Source organism: Lineus longissimus, chromosome 14 (genome assembly GCF_910592395.1).
Source record: "Lineus longissimus chromosome 14, tnLinLong1.2, whole genome shotgun sequence".
Classification (NCBI taxonomy): domain Eukaryota; kingdom Metazoa; phylum Nemertea; class Pilidiophora; order Heteronemertea; family Lineidae; genus Lineus; species Lineus longissimus.
In genome coordinates, this window is record NC_088321.1 from 2650445 (window position 1) to 2665993 (window position 15549).

Genomic DNA, 15549 nt, shown 5'->3' on the forward strand with positions numbered 1-15549 from the left:
ACAATCGGGACAAGGTTGAGACTAGTCCACAGTCTGTCTGGCTTTGGAAGAAGTCTTCTACTTCCGATACATTGTACCAATTATTTGGGAAATTACACTGTTAATTTTGTCTCCAGTCAGCTTGTGGAAAATTTTACAGAGGAGGGTGTGTCTGTAGGAGAAAAGCCTAGATGTGCACAAGTGATGCGTCTACACAAGTGGATTTTAGTGGAAACACCCTCAACTGACACTTTTACATTGGCACCTGCTCATGTGAAATATTTTGACAGCAATGAGCAAAAAGCTGTTAAAATGTAGTGAAGTCCGAGTTGCTTTGAATATGGAGAGCCCTAGACCAATCACAAACATTGACTGTAGACAGTGGCAGACAGTATTCAGCACTGTTTGATTTTGGTTCTTACATTGCACCAGGAGAAAAAAACAGACCTTAAATGTACACACAGGTATCCTTTTCCTGACAAGGAAATTATTTCATGTTGTGACGCTCTCCCATGAACTGTTGAGCGAACTATTTCAAAGTTGTGCACTAAAAGCTCTTTTCTCCACTGACAGTTGCCTCAAGTACAGCAATGCATACATAAAATTGTAATCAATGTTGACAGAGACCATGACAAAAATATCACGAAGAAATCATTGAAAAATAAATCTTGCTTTATTTACAGAAAACAATATTACATGTACATGTCACAAATGATTTTGAAATGCGATTTTGTGCAGTAACATTGTCGCATAATTAAACAACTCGTCATGTCTGCATGTATACTGGCTTATTTGGCACTTGAAGAAGTCCGATAATCTCTCAGCATGGCTTGTGAGTGTTCACTCGTGATGTGGCGGAGTGGTTCCCATGTATCATCTTGTGGACCGTCATAGCCAACCCACTTCACTCGATATTCGAGAACACCCTTATTTTTTCGGTGCTTGTAGATCTTCTCGACTATACCTGAAATATGTTTGGAAAAAGTTGTTAAAAGATACCAGAACAAAAATTGCATTCATTGACATTTAATGATGAGTTCTGCTGTATTTGCCAAATCCCCTAAGACCTTTCTTGTAGCAACCACAACAATACGTTTTTGCTACAATATTGAAGCTGCCTGTATATCACTATTTCATTGGAGGAATTCATAATTCTTCGACATACATCGAACCGGAAAAAATTACTTTTGATGCTTATTATTGCAAAAAAGGGATCATTTTTTAGGCCAAATAGGTGATTTTAACCATTTCAAAAACACTTCGTGCATACTGGATTAAGATTGGATGCATGAAATAATCTACCATTGGTTGGACTCTAGGAATAAGAATCCTAAAATGTACCTTGGTTCGAAGCTGCAAGTTTGGCTACATCTTCGCTTAATTGCTCGTCTGCATCCTAGAAGAGTGAATGGAAATGGTTTGAATAAAATGTTTCAATGTTTGTAGTGAGGTTAGAAAGAATAGCAACAAATTGCGATCAATATAATGTAGCTATTTCATGAAGAGATTTAAAACAATGATCAAATCAATGTTTTATACATGAATAAGGATAATTTAGAAAACACTTCTGCTCCTACCAGTTTCGCTGACCTCTTCTTTCTCATGCCAACCCTGGATTTTGTGTTCTTCATCCGAACTCCCAATTCCTCCTCCCTGCTGACTCCTAAAGATTAGAAAAGTAATGATGAGCACAATAATGGTTACTTCACATGGTAAAAGTGCTATTCAAAAGTTGCCTTTATCATGAAAATAACTGTTGGCCAGTGCCAATCATGTTACCACTGTACCTAAACTAATAGATGTCTCTCACCACTTAATATATATAATCATCTTTATTCATGTAAATTAAATTACATTACAAATGTGCAAAAGTGCAAGTGCAACAAAAGTACAAAAAGTGATGACAAAGAAATGAAAGACCCTCCCAATCCCTACATATAAGGCATAGACATTTACAGGGCTACCCAGTACAGAGTACCCCAAGAATTACATTCATATTATCGATATCTATCCTCGAAAGTGTGTCTCCATACATTAAAAAATCTCTGATAACAGCAGCAGTTTGCTGCAGTCTATAAAACTCCGCCTTTAAAGGTACCTTGAAAGTTGGAGGAACGTGGTTCCTGGGTATATCTAACTCACTAGCCAAGTGTGAGGGTGTATTTGATACATTGGAGCCACTGCCATTCAAAGAAAGCGAACTCGCAAGATTAACATAGATATTGGAATTGTTTACAGCCTTACGATAAAAGCTTAAAAATCTGTTTTGTAACAATGTTTTTATTGAACAGGTATCTCATATAAGTGGCAAAAGGGCACAATGAGTCCGAGGGTGAAGTCTGCATAATTTCCGCACCGCTTTTCTCCATGCTGTATATAATACGCCTACTACTTTATTATTTAAATCCTTCAGGACTGTACCATAGAGTGACATGCAATATGAGTAAAAAAGTTTGATTTTTGTTTCAAAATTGCAAAAATAAATCTTTGATATGAGGACATTTACCCGCCTATTGAAATCTGATACTGTTTTATGTATGTCTTGATTATTTACCCTCAGTCCAATTAAGTTTCCTAAATGGAGAGCAGTAGCTTCAGCAGTTACAGGAATACCCTGAAAAGTGATAACTATTGGTATAAGATTTCCACCACCTGGTTCCAGACAGAAATATAACAACTGACAAGTTTAGAAGGGGCAGTGTTGTAGTTTTCTGCGGCATCTCGCTTGATGAAAACAAATAAAGGAAACAATGTTAATATTTTCCCACACAGCACATTGTACTTACTTGGGTTCACCGACTTCTTGAACGCACTGCCCTTGTTATCCTGAAAGACATTGTAAAATGATCGGTATATCAGTATGTAAACAAAAGTATCTTCGAAGTATGCTGCATTTTGTGAATTGCCCAAAGTACAATTTCAATGGTTCACCAAGACTCTGATTGCATTGAACAGATTATGAAGATGAATTGTGTCTTTTTCTAGATGAAGGTTATTAAAAAACAGTGCAAGAAAAACAGAACAGGCCATAGTTAATTCTTCTACTTCCAGATTATGCGAAAACACAAAAGTGCACATGTACATGTATGAATGAATGAGGAAATGACACACAGGGTAGGTCATATTGTCACAGGTAATCAGACAAAAAATGAAAATATGTTACAGTATGAGACCAATGGATCTTTTTTCAAAATTGCTCTTGGTGATAATATGTTGTAAAGGTACAGATAATATACTTACTCGAATGGAAGATTTCTTTGAAAATACTGCTTGTCGTGGCATAGGCAAGGGTAAAACTGGAGCAACTCCAAGCCCACCTCCCGCAAGGTAATTGAGCATGGCTGGATAAAAACAAGTAAGAAAGAATTAATTGCACCGCAATGATTGAGGAATATCTCTAACAATAATCGTAAGCAATGCTCTGACGTAACTGGGACGGCGGAGTGGTGACCATTGCACTACAAAACCTAACGTTTTCAAATAACACCTCAATATAAATGCTTACCTGTAGCACTGCCACTGGGTTGAACTTCACTGGTGTTTGTCAATGGTAGAGATTCTTCTTCATCTATGCTGAGGGTGTCTTCATCATCCATCACCGGTACCTGTGGCATACTGCAAATGTAACACAGTGTCATTGTTTTACATAAATGCACGAACCAAGTACTTCAACCCTTAATGAACAAGAGGCTAATAAGCAAAGATGTCAAATGTCGCATGATACCAGCTTAAAATCATTTTTAGGCAAATATTTGTGCCCATTTTCTCAGTTTTTGTAGTAAATACATGTTTACTGGCCTCGAATTTAACAAAGGGCACCGCAATAAGGTGGACATTGCCCATTTAATGACATTTGTGTTATGATATTTATCACATTGACCGAAGTATCTGTCACCATTGAAGATCAGGTCAGTGTGATGATGCTTCTACTACTAGCAAATGTAGTTAACAGGGACCCTCACCTAGAGGTCATAACGAAAGACCAACGACAACGACAGCTCATCAAGTTGATCTCAGCTCTTGTTTATTGTCTCTCTGTCTCTTTAGTCATGTAAACTGAAAATACAAACGTTACAACGTGTACTACTAGTACTAGTGCAATAGGGAAAGGTTATAAAATAAATTGTCACATTCAAGTCACATCCACTGTCTTCAGACGTTTTCGTTTTGAACAGATGGTGCTGCCATCTACACTAAGCTGGCCCAGTTACAGTATGACAGGTATTTCTTCAAATTATAGGCCTCCAACACACTTACAAGTTAGCCAACACATTCAGTACTGAGAATATGGTATGATGATACAAAATAGGCCTGTCTTACAAGGTTTAGTTATAAACAGGATGAAAACGATCAAGACTTCAACCCTGTACATCACGTGACCATGCCAAACTGAGTCCTGGACCACACCTTACTTTCAAAGTAATTATTTATAATACTACATGAGTCAATAGGTTTTCTAAACCACACTTATAGAATGATTTAACTTAACTCTTACCTCCTATGGACCCTAAGTAGCAGTTAGCTGTCCAAAATTACAAGCTTTGTCCATACAAAAACTATTCTGTGTCAATTTCTCCAAGAAGCCAATGGTTGGTGACCACCAAAACCAGTGACGCCATAAACAACCCCTAAAACAAAAGAGCACTCAAGGTGCCAAATATAAAAACGACCGCTGGTCGTTACAGAGGTGTCGGATGACATTTCTTCAGCAGCATCATGTGGTTGTTCAGGTAAGGTGCTAGACATGAAGAGTGCATGTAAAAGCACAGAGGTACATCGGTTGCTTAGTTTTTTGGTAATTTGAGCCCAAGGATCCAGCAATGGTCTCGCACACAACCACGCCTTGTGAAAGTTCCTCAAAACTGACATGACTTTGGAAAATTGAACTTACATGTTTAACACAAACTTTAAATTCGTAATCACTGCCAGGAGTTCTGCCATCTTTGCCTTCACCATGCTCCCCATAGAGCGTGGTTTTTGCAGTCCATCGGGTAGGCCATGAACAGTGACCATCCCTTTGTGGTGATCGCTGTATTAAAGGGAAACGAGCCCTACCAGTGGAAGCGCCTGAAAAAATATATGAATTTAAATTGACAATGAATAGGATTCAACAAGTTATGCAAGTTAATTCAATTTGTCACTGATGACATCGTTACAACCAAACGCATAACAGTAATCCAAGAAGATAATAAAACTATCAAACTTAGTGACAAGCAATCTTTACCAATTTACCTACTAAGCTTTTTTATGAAATAAATTACCGGAATTCACATAAAATTCAAAATGGAAGATTTTTTAATAAAATAAATAGAAATGTGACATACTATGGGCAAAATAGAAATACTGAAGTAGCATGAACATGGTGCGTCAACTGAAAATTTATGAAGTAAACCAAAATAAAAATAACTTACGATAAGCAATAATTATCAAGGGCCTCTCAAACCTTCTTTTCAAGGTCTTCAGTTTCACCCAAAGTGCTGGTTCCAACTGCAGTCACTCCTTGGTTCCCCGACTGGTCATGTTCAAGTGAGTGCCTTCTGGTTGCTCCTTGAAACCCCTGATTGATTTCTGTGGAGACCGGGGTAATAATTTGATATCCCACAGCGCTTTAACAGTTACGTTACTGAGGAGCGCTATATAAATGCGTCACATTATTACATTATTATACAATACATCTGAAAGTTAAGGACAACAATAATTTGTAAGATTTTAGAATATGGCAGCAATAAAACTTAAAAAGACAAACCAAAAGCTTTAAAAAAAGGAATAAACTGATAGGTTCAAGACCTAGTTAGTATGTGAATGAATGAATTCTACACTTATAGGGCGCCTTTCCGTGGTAGCACCACGCTCAAAGCGCCACCTCCCCGAAGAATTGATTAAAAAGCAAAGTTTTTAATTGTTTTTTGAACATTGTCTCTGGCTGGGACCTCAGTTCAAGTGAAAGTTTATTCCAGAGGTACGGGCCGCACCTTGAAAAGCTGCGGTCACCTTACCTCGATCTGGTCCGCTTGACCTGAAGGGTCTTGAAAGTGGCTGACCTAGTGCGACCTTCTGTTTCCAGGAGGAGGTCATTGAGGTACTCCGGTCCGACACCATTTAGTGACTTGTGGATCACACACAGAACTTTGAATTCAATCCTGGCTTTGATGGGAAGCCAGTGTAGCTCCTTGAGTAAGGGCGTTACATGGTCAAATTTCTTTGCGCGACATATCAGCCTTGCTGCCATATTTTGCACCCGTTGCAACGGTGCAAGAGTCGTATCAGGCAGACCGTATAGAATTCCATTGTTGGAATCAAGCCTTGATGTAATGAAGGCTTGGACCAGCCTTTCAGCACTACGTTTGTCCAAGAATTTCCTAATGCGGCCGATCTTATAAAGACTGGCGACGGCGGCTTTGCAAGTCATTTTTACCTGCATGCGCATGCTCATGTCCCCTTCCAACCATGCCCCCAAATCCTTAACACACTTGGAACACTGAATCCAGACACCGTCAATGTTGATCCCCGGTATAGAGCCCGATCCCCTGGCGCTGACAAAGTTAGCCATGTCGGTCTTTGGCGCATTAAGGGCAAGCATGTTTTTTGAAAGCCACGTTTTAATATTCCTAATACCATCCTCCATGCTTGTAACCAACGCTGTACATTGGGACTCGTCACCACGGCGAGCCGACTTCAACAGCTGATTGTCATCAGCAAACAGCTGATACGGAATACTGCACCTGTGCATCACGTCGCCTAGAGGAATTGTATGTATGTCTGAATACAATCATTGTGCAATAAGGTTAGTAAGTACCAAACCAGCTCCTCTACACAAAGCAAACCATTTCCTTTTCAATGATGCATGTGCAATGAGAAATCGACCAGCAATGATTAGTGAACAAACTTTAGACAGTGCTCACCAGACCTACAGTGGAGACGGAAATTTGTCACATTACTGGGACACTTTCCCAGGAAGACTTTTCCTTTCCCATTGCCCAGGGCCACATCTTTCCCCGACTTCACATCTCAACTAAGGAGGAAGACATCCGTTCCGTAAGTCCCCAGTTCTTGACACTTCAAAATTGAAAACAGCCAGGATTGAGAAATAAAAGAAAAAGCTCTGAAAAGAAGCAGGGTAGAACTTAAACAGGTCATGAAAACTTTTCACAATATGCCTTATTGTTCATGCAACTGAGTATTTTAGACAATCTGAGAATATTTTTGGGTTTCAGAATTATGCAATAATATTAATAAGTATTGTTCACTGACTGCAACAGAGAGATCAGGAGCAGAAATCTGATGGCACACAAAGGTTGTGGCACAAGGCTGCATTAAGTTGCATTGAGAGCACTGCCACCAATATCTTACTCACAATTTCAATGGTGAACACATCAACACATCTTAAAGTACTACACAATTGGGTGTCATACTGGGTAAGCAATTGGCTTAAAATGTATTTGAAGTAAAATAGCAGTACTTACAGCTTCATCCAATTTTCTCCAAAGAAATTCTACCCTGGCCATCCTCTCCCTTTCATTCGTTGGTCGTACGTCCAATAGTTCCCTTTATCTTGGTAGCCTTTTTTGGCCGTGGCAGAAAGGGCATTCCACTCCTTGGCACAAGCCCGAAATTGTTCACCAGGAGAGGTTTACCAGATGGATAGAAGATTGACAGGTTCACAAGTTATCCTACGTCTTTTCCAGCACCAGACAACTGTTGCTGGTCATGGAATACTACTTTTAAACAATTGAACACTAATTTCCTGAAATGAGGAGAAATATTCACCTTTCATGGTTTCTATTTTATCTTCGATAAATATGTTGTATGCGCTTGGTTTTCTCTTCTTTATCGTGCCGAGGCAAACAGGTGTCTTTGAGGTGGAGGGCCTATCTTATTTTTAAATGAAGTACTGAAATTGATGAAATGAAACAAATCATTGCGCATGTTATTCTGCAGTCTTCAATTGTACCCCTGAAAAGTGTAGAATTGCAGATTTCTGGTACAAGAAATTGTTTTTGTAGTGAAAGCAATCATCAACAATATATGGTTATCATGTTTAAATAGTGCCAAGAGTATCATTGAGAGTGGAGATTAGATATCCAGATGAAAAAGAATGTCAAATATTTCTAGGACAAACAGGTCTCAGCAATCCCACAGAAGTGATATTTTCAGAGACAGCTGTTACATTATTTTGATTTAACTAAATCCTAAATCTTCAAAAACTATTCTGATTTAATATGAAACATACCTTCACATTCTTGTACACCAAACCCAATTCTTTCGCAACCTCTTCAATTTTGCTATGATTATATTTTTGGTGGTTTTCAAACCATCTTTGTAATACTGAATTAATTTCTTTCGCTGATGATCTGTGAATTTTACTCGAGATTAGGAAAACATATTCTGAAATGAAGAAATGTGTAGCGGTAAAGGGCTTATATATTTGTCACCGTATAAACGTCGCAACTCTGACCTCAAACCCAAAGACTAAACCAACGAATATATCTTTTTACATTATTTATTACCCACGTCACTCTAACTTCTTATCTACAACCGACACTGAAACATTATAAAATTATGTGCACAACAAAGTATCAACAAGAGTTGATATGAAAGAATCTTACCATACTATGAGACCAAGGCTGTGAAGTCAACTAATCGTGATCTAAAATGCTCTGGCACTTTTCAAGAGAACATCTTGTTTAGCTATGAAGTGCGGAGGATGGATTTCTGGATCTGCCAGGACTTACTCAAAACATCTAAACATCATCATTTATACTTAATTACACACACCCCTAATGGGTAAATAGCCCAGCCCAAATATCAGGCTCTGAGCCAACTAGCACTCAGTAATTAAAGAAACAACCAATCAGCACACAGCTTTATCAATACAAGATTACCAGGGCCTAGGGCAGGGGCCTAGTAACTAGCTGCTTATCAGGAAGTTCATAAAAGGGGTCACCGTCAGCTTAACAGCTTAACAGATAGAGATTACAAAACAGTGGAAAGGAGCAATTAAGAAGAAAGGTGTTATGTTGTAACTTCTAATGGTTAACGATACTGGGTGTCTGGGTTCACCAGGGCCTGGGAAGAACACAGAAATAATAATTATAGCTAGGTTTAGTAGGCAATTCCTAATATTGTCACAAAATGGATCTTGAAAGTTGACTGAAGGCTACCGCTGCTGTTGGCAATGATTTTTGGTAATTAATTGCATGATCGAACATGTTCAGGGGGATAACGTTATTCCCTCTTAACATGTTATAGCCTATTTATCTCATTTTAAACTGCTTAAGTTTGAAGAAACCAAGAAAATCAAGAGTCATGACATGACATATAATATAGCCTAGAGTGTATATAGAGGGCGTCTCCCTCACAAAATGCCGCATCTCCTGGGCCTACCATGCAGAGCAAATAGGCCTAGGCTATGCGATCTAACTTCACGACAACTTTTATGCAATGTCAACTCTTCGGTATCTTTGATCAATAGAATCCTTCCTGGCAAAGGGAATGTTTTGGGATGCCTTATATGGTGGGTGGTCAACAGTATACACAACACACACATGCACATAGGCCTACTACTGTACAAACATTAAAAATGTACGCTAGCGCTACCAGTGTACCACGTGGACCAATATTATGTCACAGTCGTTCCGTTCTACAGATCGAAACGAACTTTTGGACATTTTGGTTTCTTTAGTAATAGGCCAAGTATGGAATAAAAACTTACGAAGTAGAGTGCAGGAGTAAAAACACAGGTAAATACACGGTAAAAAAGCGGGATTTGCGAAAAGTATTGAAGCATAAACCTCGTTTTCGGTTTGATGATAATTTTGGTATTGCGCAACCCGCTAGTGCGCGATGATCAGGAAGGTAATCCACGTGCTCGAAAATAATCAAAGAAGGAATTATTACCATTAAAATGAATTGAAAGTATACAATCTTTAAAACCAAACTCGCACAGAATACTGCCAAAATTTAAGGAATGAAATCAGTGACTTACGAAACTATGCCTCGCAAGAGACATTCAGTATAAAAAATAGTTCCGTTCATTCGCCAGGAGGTTGGCAGAAAATCTGTGGTATCTTCTTCAATAGAAATTGTACATCGTTGTTACAGTCGGGTCGGTGAACGTACCCGGGCGCCCCGGACGAAGTGCTAAATCGCACCCCAAATCACCCACTGTCAACACCATTATTTTTGTGTTGTCAGTGGGCGGGAAGGGGGGGGAGATGTCAGGCTATTGGGGGCTGTTCAGCTCTTATTAACTACACGTCGTGCTTGTGGTCAATGTAGCTAGCTTTCGGGGGATGGGTGGCCAATGTGGTATCCAGTAACGGGAAGGAGCATATGTGGTACAATACAACTTTCCCTACCACTACCATCCCCCCCCCCCCCATCACTCCTCACCTACAGCCCCGTTCCGGAGGGTACGTATATCTGGCCTACAATGGATCAGGGTGCGGCTGTATACGTATGATCGGGGTGGTGATTCCGGTTTGTCTAAGGACACAATATGGGCCTAAGGGTTGAAGCCGGGCAAAAGACCAGCAAGTCCATGGCGCGTTCCATCTGTTACTGGAATAAATAATTGATTATTGACGCTACTACTAAGGGGTAGCGCCAGGTCAACAGCGGTAACACACACTGCAAAGGCTAGTAGGGGGCGGAGGCGGGGACGGGGGGGGGATGACGGGGGCAGGGGCTGGCGCTAGCCTTGATCCCGATGCCTATGTAAGACATGGGCAATGCGGAAACTAATTTCATATTCCGGGTTAAAAACAGGGCCGTATTTACTAGATGGGGTGGGGGGGGGGGGGACTGACCTCAGGCATCGCCGACCGAGAAACGTGTTTGTTCTGAAGATTAATGATTTTGTCTTGGTGTCTCAACCACTCCCAGAGATCATGCCCTAGTCCCATGACAAAAATATGACAAAAAATACGGACCCGAATGATGGGAGGACCACGCATCGCCCAGTGGTCCACCATGCAGTCAATAAAAATCATGACGAGATATGGCGAGACGCTTTAAGAGCTAACAACATATCTCCGCGGCCGAGATATACGCATACGCATACATTCATGTAGTGAAGCATCGTTAACAAGCCTTCAACAAAATATCTTGGGATATGAAGATACGTATCCTGAGCGCTTCATACAGAGAGGCGAACCCTAACAGAAAACGCTTCGTTACGATTAACATCTCCTGAATCAGGTGGATTATCATTAGCATATAGGCAAGATCTTCAAATCGGCAAAATGGTTCATGTGCATAAACAGGAAAGTAAAGAAACTTCGCGGTTGAACACCGCATAAATCAAAGACCATAGCAAATCCAGTCATGCAGACCCTTGCATTATAAAGTAGGCATAGTTTTCGGTAAATTCCATCACCAGGATATCTGCTGACGGCGAAACAATGTGTTCGGGAGCACGAAAAAGCTGATATAAATGGCTGATTTGTCCGATTTTTAAACGAAATTCCGCGGCCAGTTATTTACGAGGATCGCGACTACTATTTGCGAGCATACAACCTGGCGATCTGACAGTTCCCACCTCTAACAAAGACATCAGTTGATTAGCCAGACATGTTCGCAATATCATGGATGTATTGGTAAGTTGACTTGTCCATTTTGTTTTTCACGTCGGTCATCAATTTCCCCATCAGGGGATGAAGATTTTGCACGTTGTGCCACTCATAGTGGTTGCCAACAGCGCATTATTTGATACCCCACACAGAATATGATATTGATCATATGGGCTGGTCATAGGTACGACATTCTAACACAAGGACGATGTTCCGAAATATTTCGAAGTTAAACACGACCATGAGGTACATATTTTTGAAAAATATTGACTGCACTGATTAGTATATATGCTTGTCAAAGAATTCAAAAGGTAAATATTGTAAAGGTTTGGTTTTTCAAACTTGGGGGGAGGGTACTTGCAATCTGCTGTTTTATTTTTTTCTCCGGTTCATCGATGACATTTAAAATCAGTTTTGAATTCACTTCAACTACGATCCATGATTGTTTGCACCGTCAGTTCAGGCCTTATCCATCAAAGCAATTTTTTATGTTCATGGTACACCTGGTATATCGGATTGCATTCATTATTAAATTATTTTCATTTTTCAATCCGGGAACCATTACCAACTGTAAAGTTTACTAACATTTCCAATGAGACTATACATACTCGTGGTTTTATGACAACGATTATAGTGATCATGAAAACGCCTTTCACCAAGAAAAAGATCGCTGAATCATGCGACAATGTCGTGTCCTTACCCATAGAAGTCTCTGAAAGAGTAAGAAAAGCGGGGGTTATAACATGTGAAGACTATACTAACACATTGGAAGGACATTTATTACACTAGTCGACTGCCAAACCTCGTGATGACAAATATACGCACAATGTAAAACGTGTGAATACTAGTACATGTAATAATATCGGATTACTTCAAAATGCTTTGAACGTCACCCATGAAAGAAAACAAATGATATTTATTTGACCATTTTAGAAATGCACCAGTTTCGAAATAAGTAGAAGGTAAGCCTGTTGGCTCATTACGATGGCGCTTACTTGATGAATTTTGAATTGTAAGCTATGTATCATGCAGTTTTTTATTGCCACATTGTTGTTATGTTCATGGTAACGCCTTCCACTTAAGTACAATCGAATGTGGTGTGTATAAGTAACCTTGTATTTGTCAAATTCGCGGTGGTTACTGACCAAACCACACTTTTTCGAAAGAAATATCAATAACGGCATTGCATCGTTGCCAAATCTTCGAAGGCATTTTTAAAATTCCTTATAAGTGGGTACTGTGAGTATTCCGAAGCCTTTTTTGTAAACCAAGTGGACCGTTGCGTACATCCCAAGATAACCCAACTAAACACGAAAAGTTAAAAAATGTGAATGTTTCATGAATCATTTCTTCTAATCATTGCTTCTATACGATTTTCATCATAAGCACGGTGGCTGAAGGTATCGGTTTGACCAAGGAAAATACATTCTTACTCAGAGAGGAAATGACGATAAAAATGAAATACACAAAAGGTTTGTTCATTTTGAGGGGCGTAAGGCCCGCATCTATTATTTTTATCTGATTGTACTCCTCCGACACTGTAATTGGAGGGCCTTGTTTCTATTGTGTTGCAAAGGTAAACCAATACCTTACCCGCCATGATAAAGTTAATCCAGAGTCTTTCAAATAAAGAGTCAGGCAACTAGGGACCGTATGGCTTCAATATCAAAGCCACCGCCCGTCCCGAAAGGCGCGCGTTTGGACATGGGTCACGTGGTACACCCAAGCCAATTCCGCACAACTGGACTTTGAACAATTACGATCAGCTGAACATGGCCGGTACAAACACCCCGTTTTAAAGCAAACACCTGCTTCAAAGTCACTCATCTCTATAAAACTATTTAGATATAATGTCAACGATAACATTTATATCAAAAACGATATGTTTCGCATTTTGCTTTTCGACTGTTGATGAGAAGTGATGGCACTGGTTTGAGAATACTTTTCGAAATGCGTTTTTCTACTGCACATCATCACATATTTTTATGGTTAGCAGTTTAGTATATTCATATCTTATTAATTTTGACCGTCTACAACTAGTTTTATAGCAGGTTTAATTTCGCGTTCGCGGTAAAAAACGAGAAAAAAAACATGAAAAAATGCAAAACGTCTCGTTTTTTGTGGTTAGATGTTCACAAGTTTAGAAATCCCATTTCATGTCAATTAATTGTTTTCTAATTTAATATAACTGTTATTTAATGGGATCTTTGATAGTCTTGCAATTTTGAAGCCCAGTGTCTAGTTTATTGAGCTTGTTTTGGCACATATAAGCACAAAGTGGTGTGAGGTATACCGTTCGAATATTATTGAACAGGCACTTTGGCTGAGACCTTACAAACATTTATGATGTGTACATCAATTTTTGAGTCACCTCATCAGAAACATTTTGCAGTATAAAAATATGTTGCCATAGATTACAACCTAATTATGTAAAAAAAAAAACAAATTGCAAAGAGATGAGAGTGCATGCAGCTTAATTGTGGTTTGATTATTGTTATCTTTGGCAATTAGCAGCTGATCAACACATCTGCCAAATTTTTAAGATCGTTCTCATCAATTAAATTTAAATTTGTATGTATTTGTAACTCGATAAATTATATGTGTACCTCAGGTGCAGAGTAAACACTTTTCGTGGAATTGTGGTTGTTCCATCATTGTTTTGCCCCTCAGCTCAGTTTTTGTAGCTGAATTAAAAAGGACTTCATGGTCATCATGGCTTCCAGTTAATTGCCCGAGAGAGCTGTGGGATCAAAGGAAACTGGCCGTGACCCGATCGCGACTCTTTATTTGAAAGACTCTGGTTAATCTTAAGTACAATATCGTCTAAAACAAAACGCTAGGTTTGGTATTGATATTAAGGTCCTGTTATATTCACCTCGAATCTGTTTCGGATATTCTCCATCCTTGGTACTTCAGAAGCTTCTTTGGCAATCTGTGCGTACTTCAGCGGTTTATCAATCTGAAGTAGATCAATCGGTAAATAAGAAAATAATGTGATCTGAAAATAGGGTGAGAGTGAGGATAACATGATTATCTCTGCACATGGTCCATTTTCAGGCGGTGTACGTGCGGCTATAAGCTGCGCGTACACATATTGGTGGACCAATTGCACGTACACCACCACATTGCTGCGACAAATTGGTTCGGCAATCCATTGCCGATACAAATTGCCGGGCGAATTCGCCCGGCTTGTCAAAAGCTCGGCTTTGTCGTGGTGTACGCGCAAATGGATCGGCAATTAGCTAATTAGATGGTTCGGCTCCAGGCGACGCTTTTGAAATGGTGCTTTCTGCTTAGTGTTTGCGCGCCATCTGTTGCCGGATTTTATAACTAGCTGCAGCGCTGGTGTACGCGCTTGGTGGATTTTCGATGGTGCGGCATTGGTTCGCGAACCAAGATTGGTGGTCCATTTTCAGGTGGTGTACATGCGGCTACTGTGAGTAGCTTGAAAAGTATTCTTTAACTGGTGCAGACAACAAGCTCTAGAAAACAGTTCATATTTCGGTTGGTGATGGATGAAACACGCACTTGATATAGGAATACGCTCAAGTCGTAATTGTCATCTTGAAGCAACTGGCCTGATCTTACAGAATGTATTTCTTCAACAGCAGCCCTGCAGCGAATGATCAGCGTCTCTTTGATCAAGTATGCACCCCATAGACGATTGGTGCCGTTACGCAAAGCAGCCTTCGGAGATCCCCCCCCCCTCCCGACAACAGGTGACCATCCCTCTTGTCGGGAATTAATCCCGAAGATACATCTACCGCACACAGGTACAAAAAGGCCGACCCTTTTTGAGGTTTAATTGGAAATGCTTCCAGGCGGAAAAATGCCATCCGAACAAGAAATAACTGTATACTGTTGCATCACCACATCCGGCCAGGTGTCCAACAATCTCTTTGTATCGTGATATCTTTGTTAGTTAAAGAAAATAAAATCAGTTCTCTCAATGACATGAACGTGTTGACTTCGTCACCTTTTACTCTTTACTTTTATGTAT

The 15549-nt window shown here is 39.8% G+C and overlaps 3 protein-coding genes across 9 annotated transcripts in view; 1 reads left to right on the forward strand and 2 right to left on the reverse strand.

Moving 5' to 3' along the window:
- The window catches only part of LOC135498884 (uncharacterized), a 500658-nt gene that overhangs the window by 295630 nt on the left and 189479 nt on the right, over positions 1–15549 (forward strand). The window lies entirely within an intron of this gene.
- Positions 656–7555, reverse strand: LOC135498824 (uncharacterized). 3 transcript variants are annotated; one of them, XM_064789292.1, is made up of 11 exons: positions 7443–7555; positions 6882–7081; positions 5391–5654; positions 4871–5046; positions 3942–4035; positions 3485–3594; positions 3220–3320; positions 2766–2805; positions 1557–1642; positions 1321–1375; positions 656–943 (listed from the first exon to the last, which is right to left on the reverse strand). In XM_064789292.1, the coding sequence occupies exons 5-11, from the start codon at positions 3980–3982 to the stop codon at positions 768–770; spliced, it is 609 nt and encodes a 202-aa protein (XP_064645362.1). In that variant the 5' UTR covers positions 3983–4035; positions 4871–5046; positions 5391–5654; positions 6882–7081; positions 7443–7555; the 3' UTR covers positions 656–767. The 3 variants fall into 3 exon arrangements, with proteins under 3 accessions (XP_064645362.1, XP_064645364.1, XP_064645363.1); XM_064789294.1 differs by having other exon boundaries at positions 3485–3584; positions 5391–7081; XM_064789293.1 differs by lacking the exons at positions 4871–5046; positions 5391–5654; positions 6882–7081; positions 7443–7555 and having other exon boundaries at positions 3942–4328.
- On the reverse strand, positions 5972–6709 carry LOC135499188 (uncharacterized). Its single transcript, XM_064789853.1, has one exon. The coding sequence runs from the start codon at positions 6707–6709 to the stop codon at positions 5972–5974; it is 738 nt and encodes a 245-aa protein (XP_064645923.1).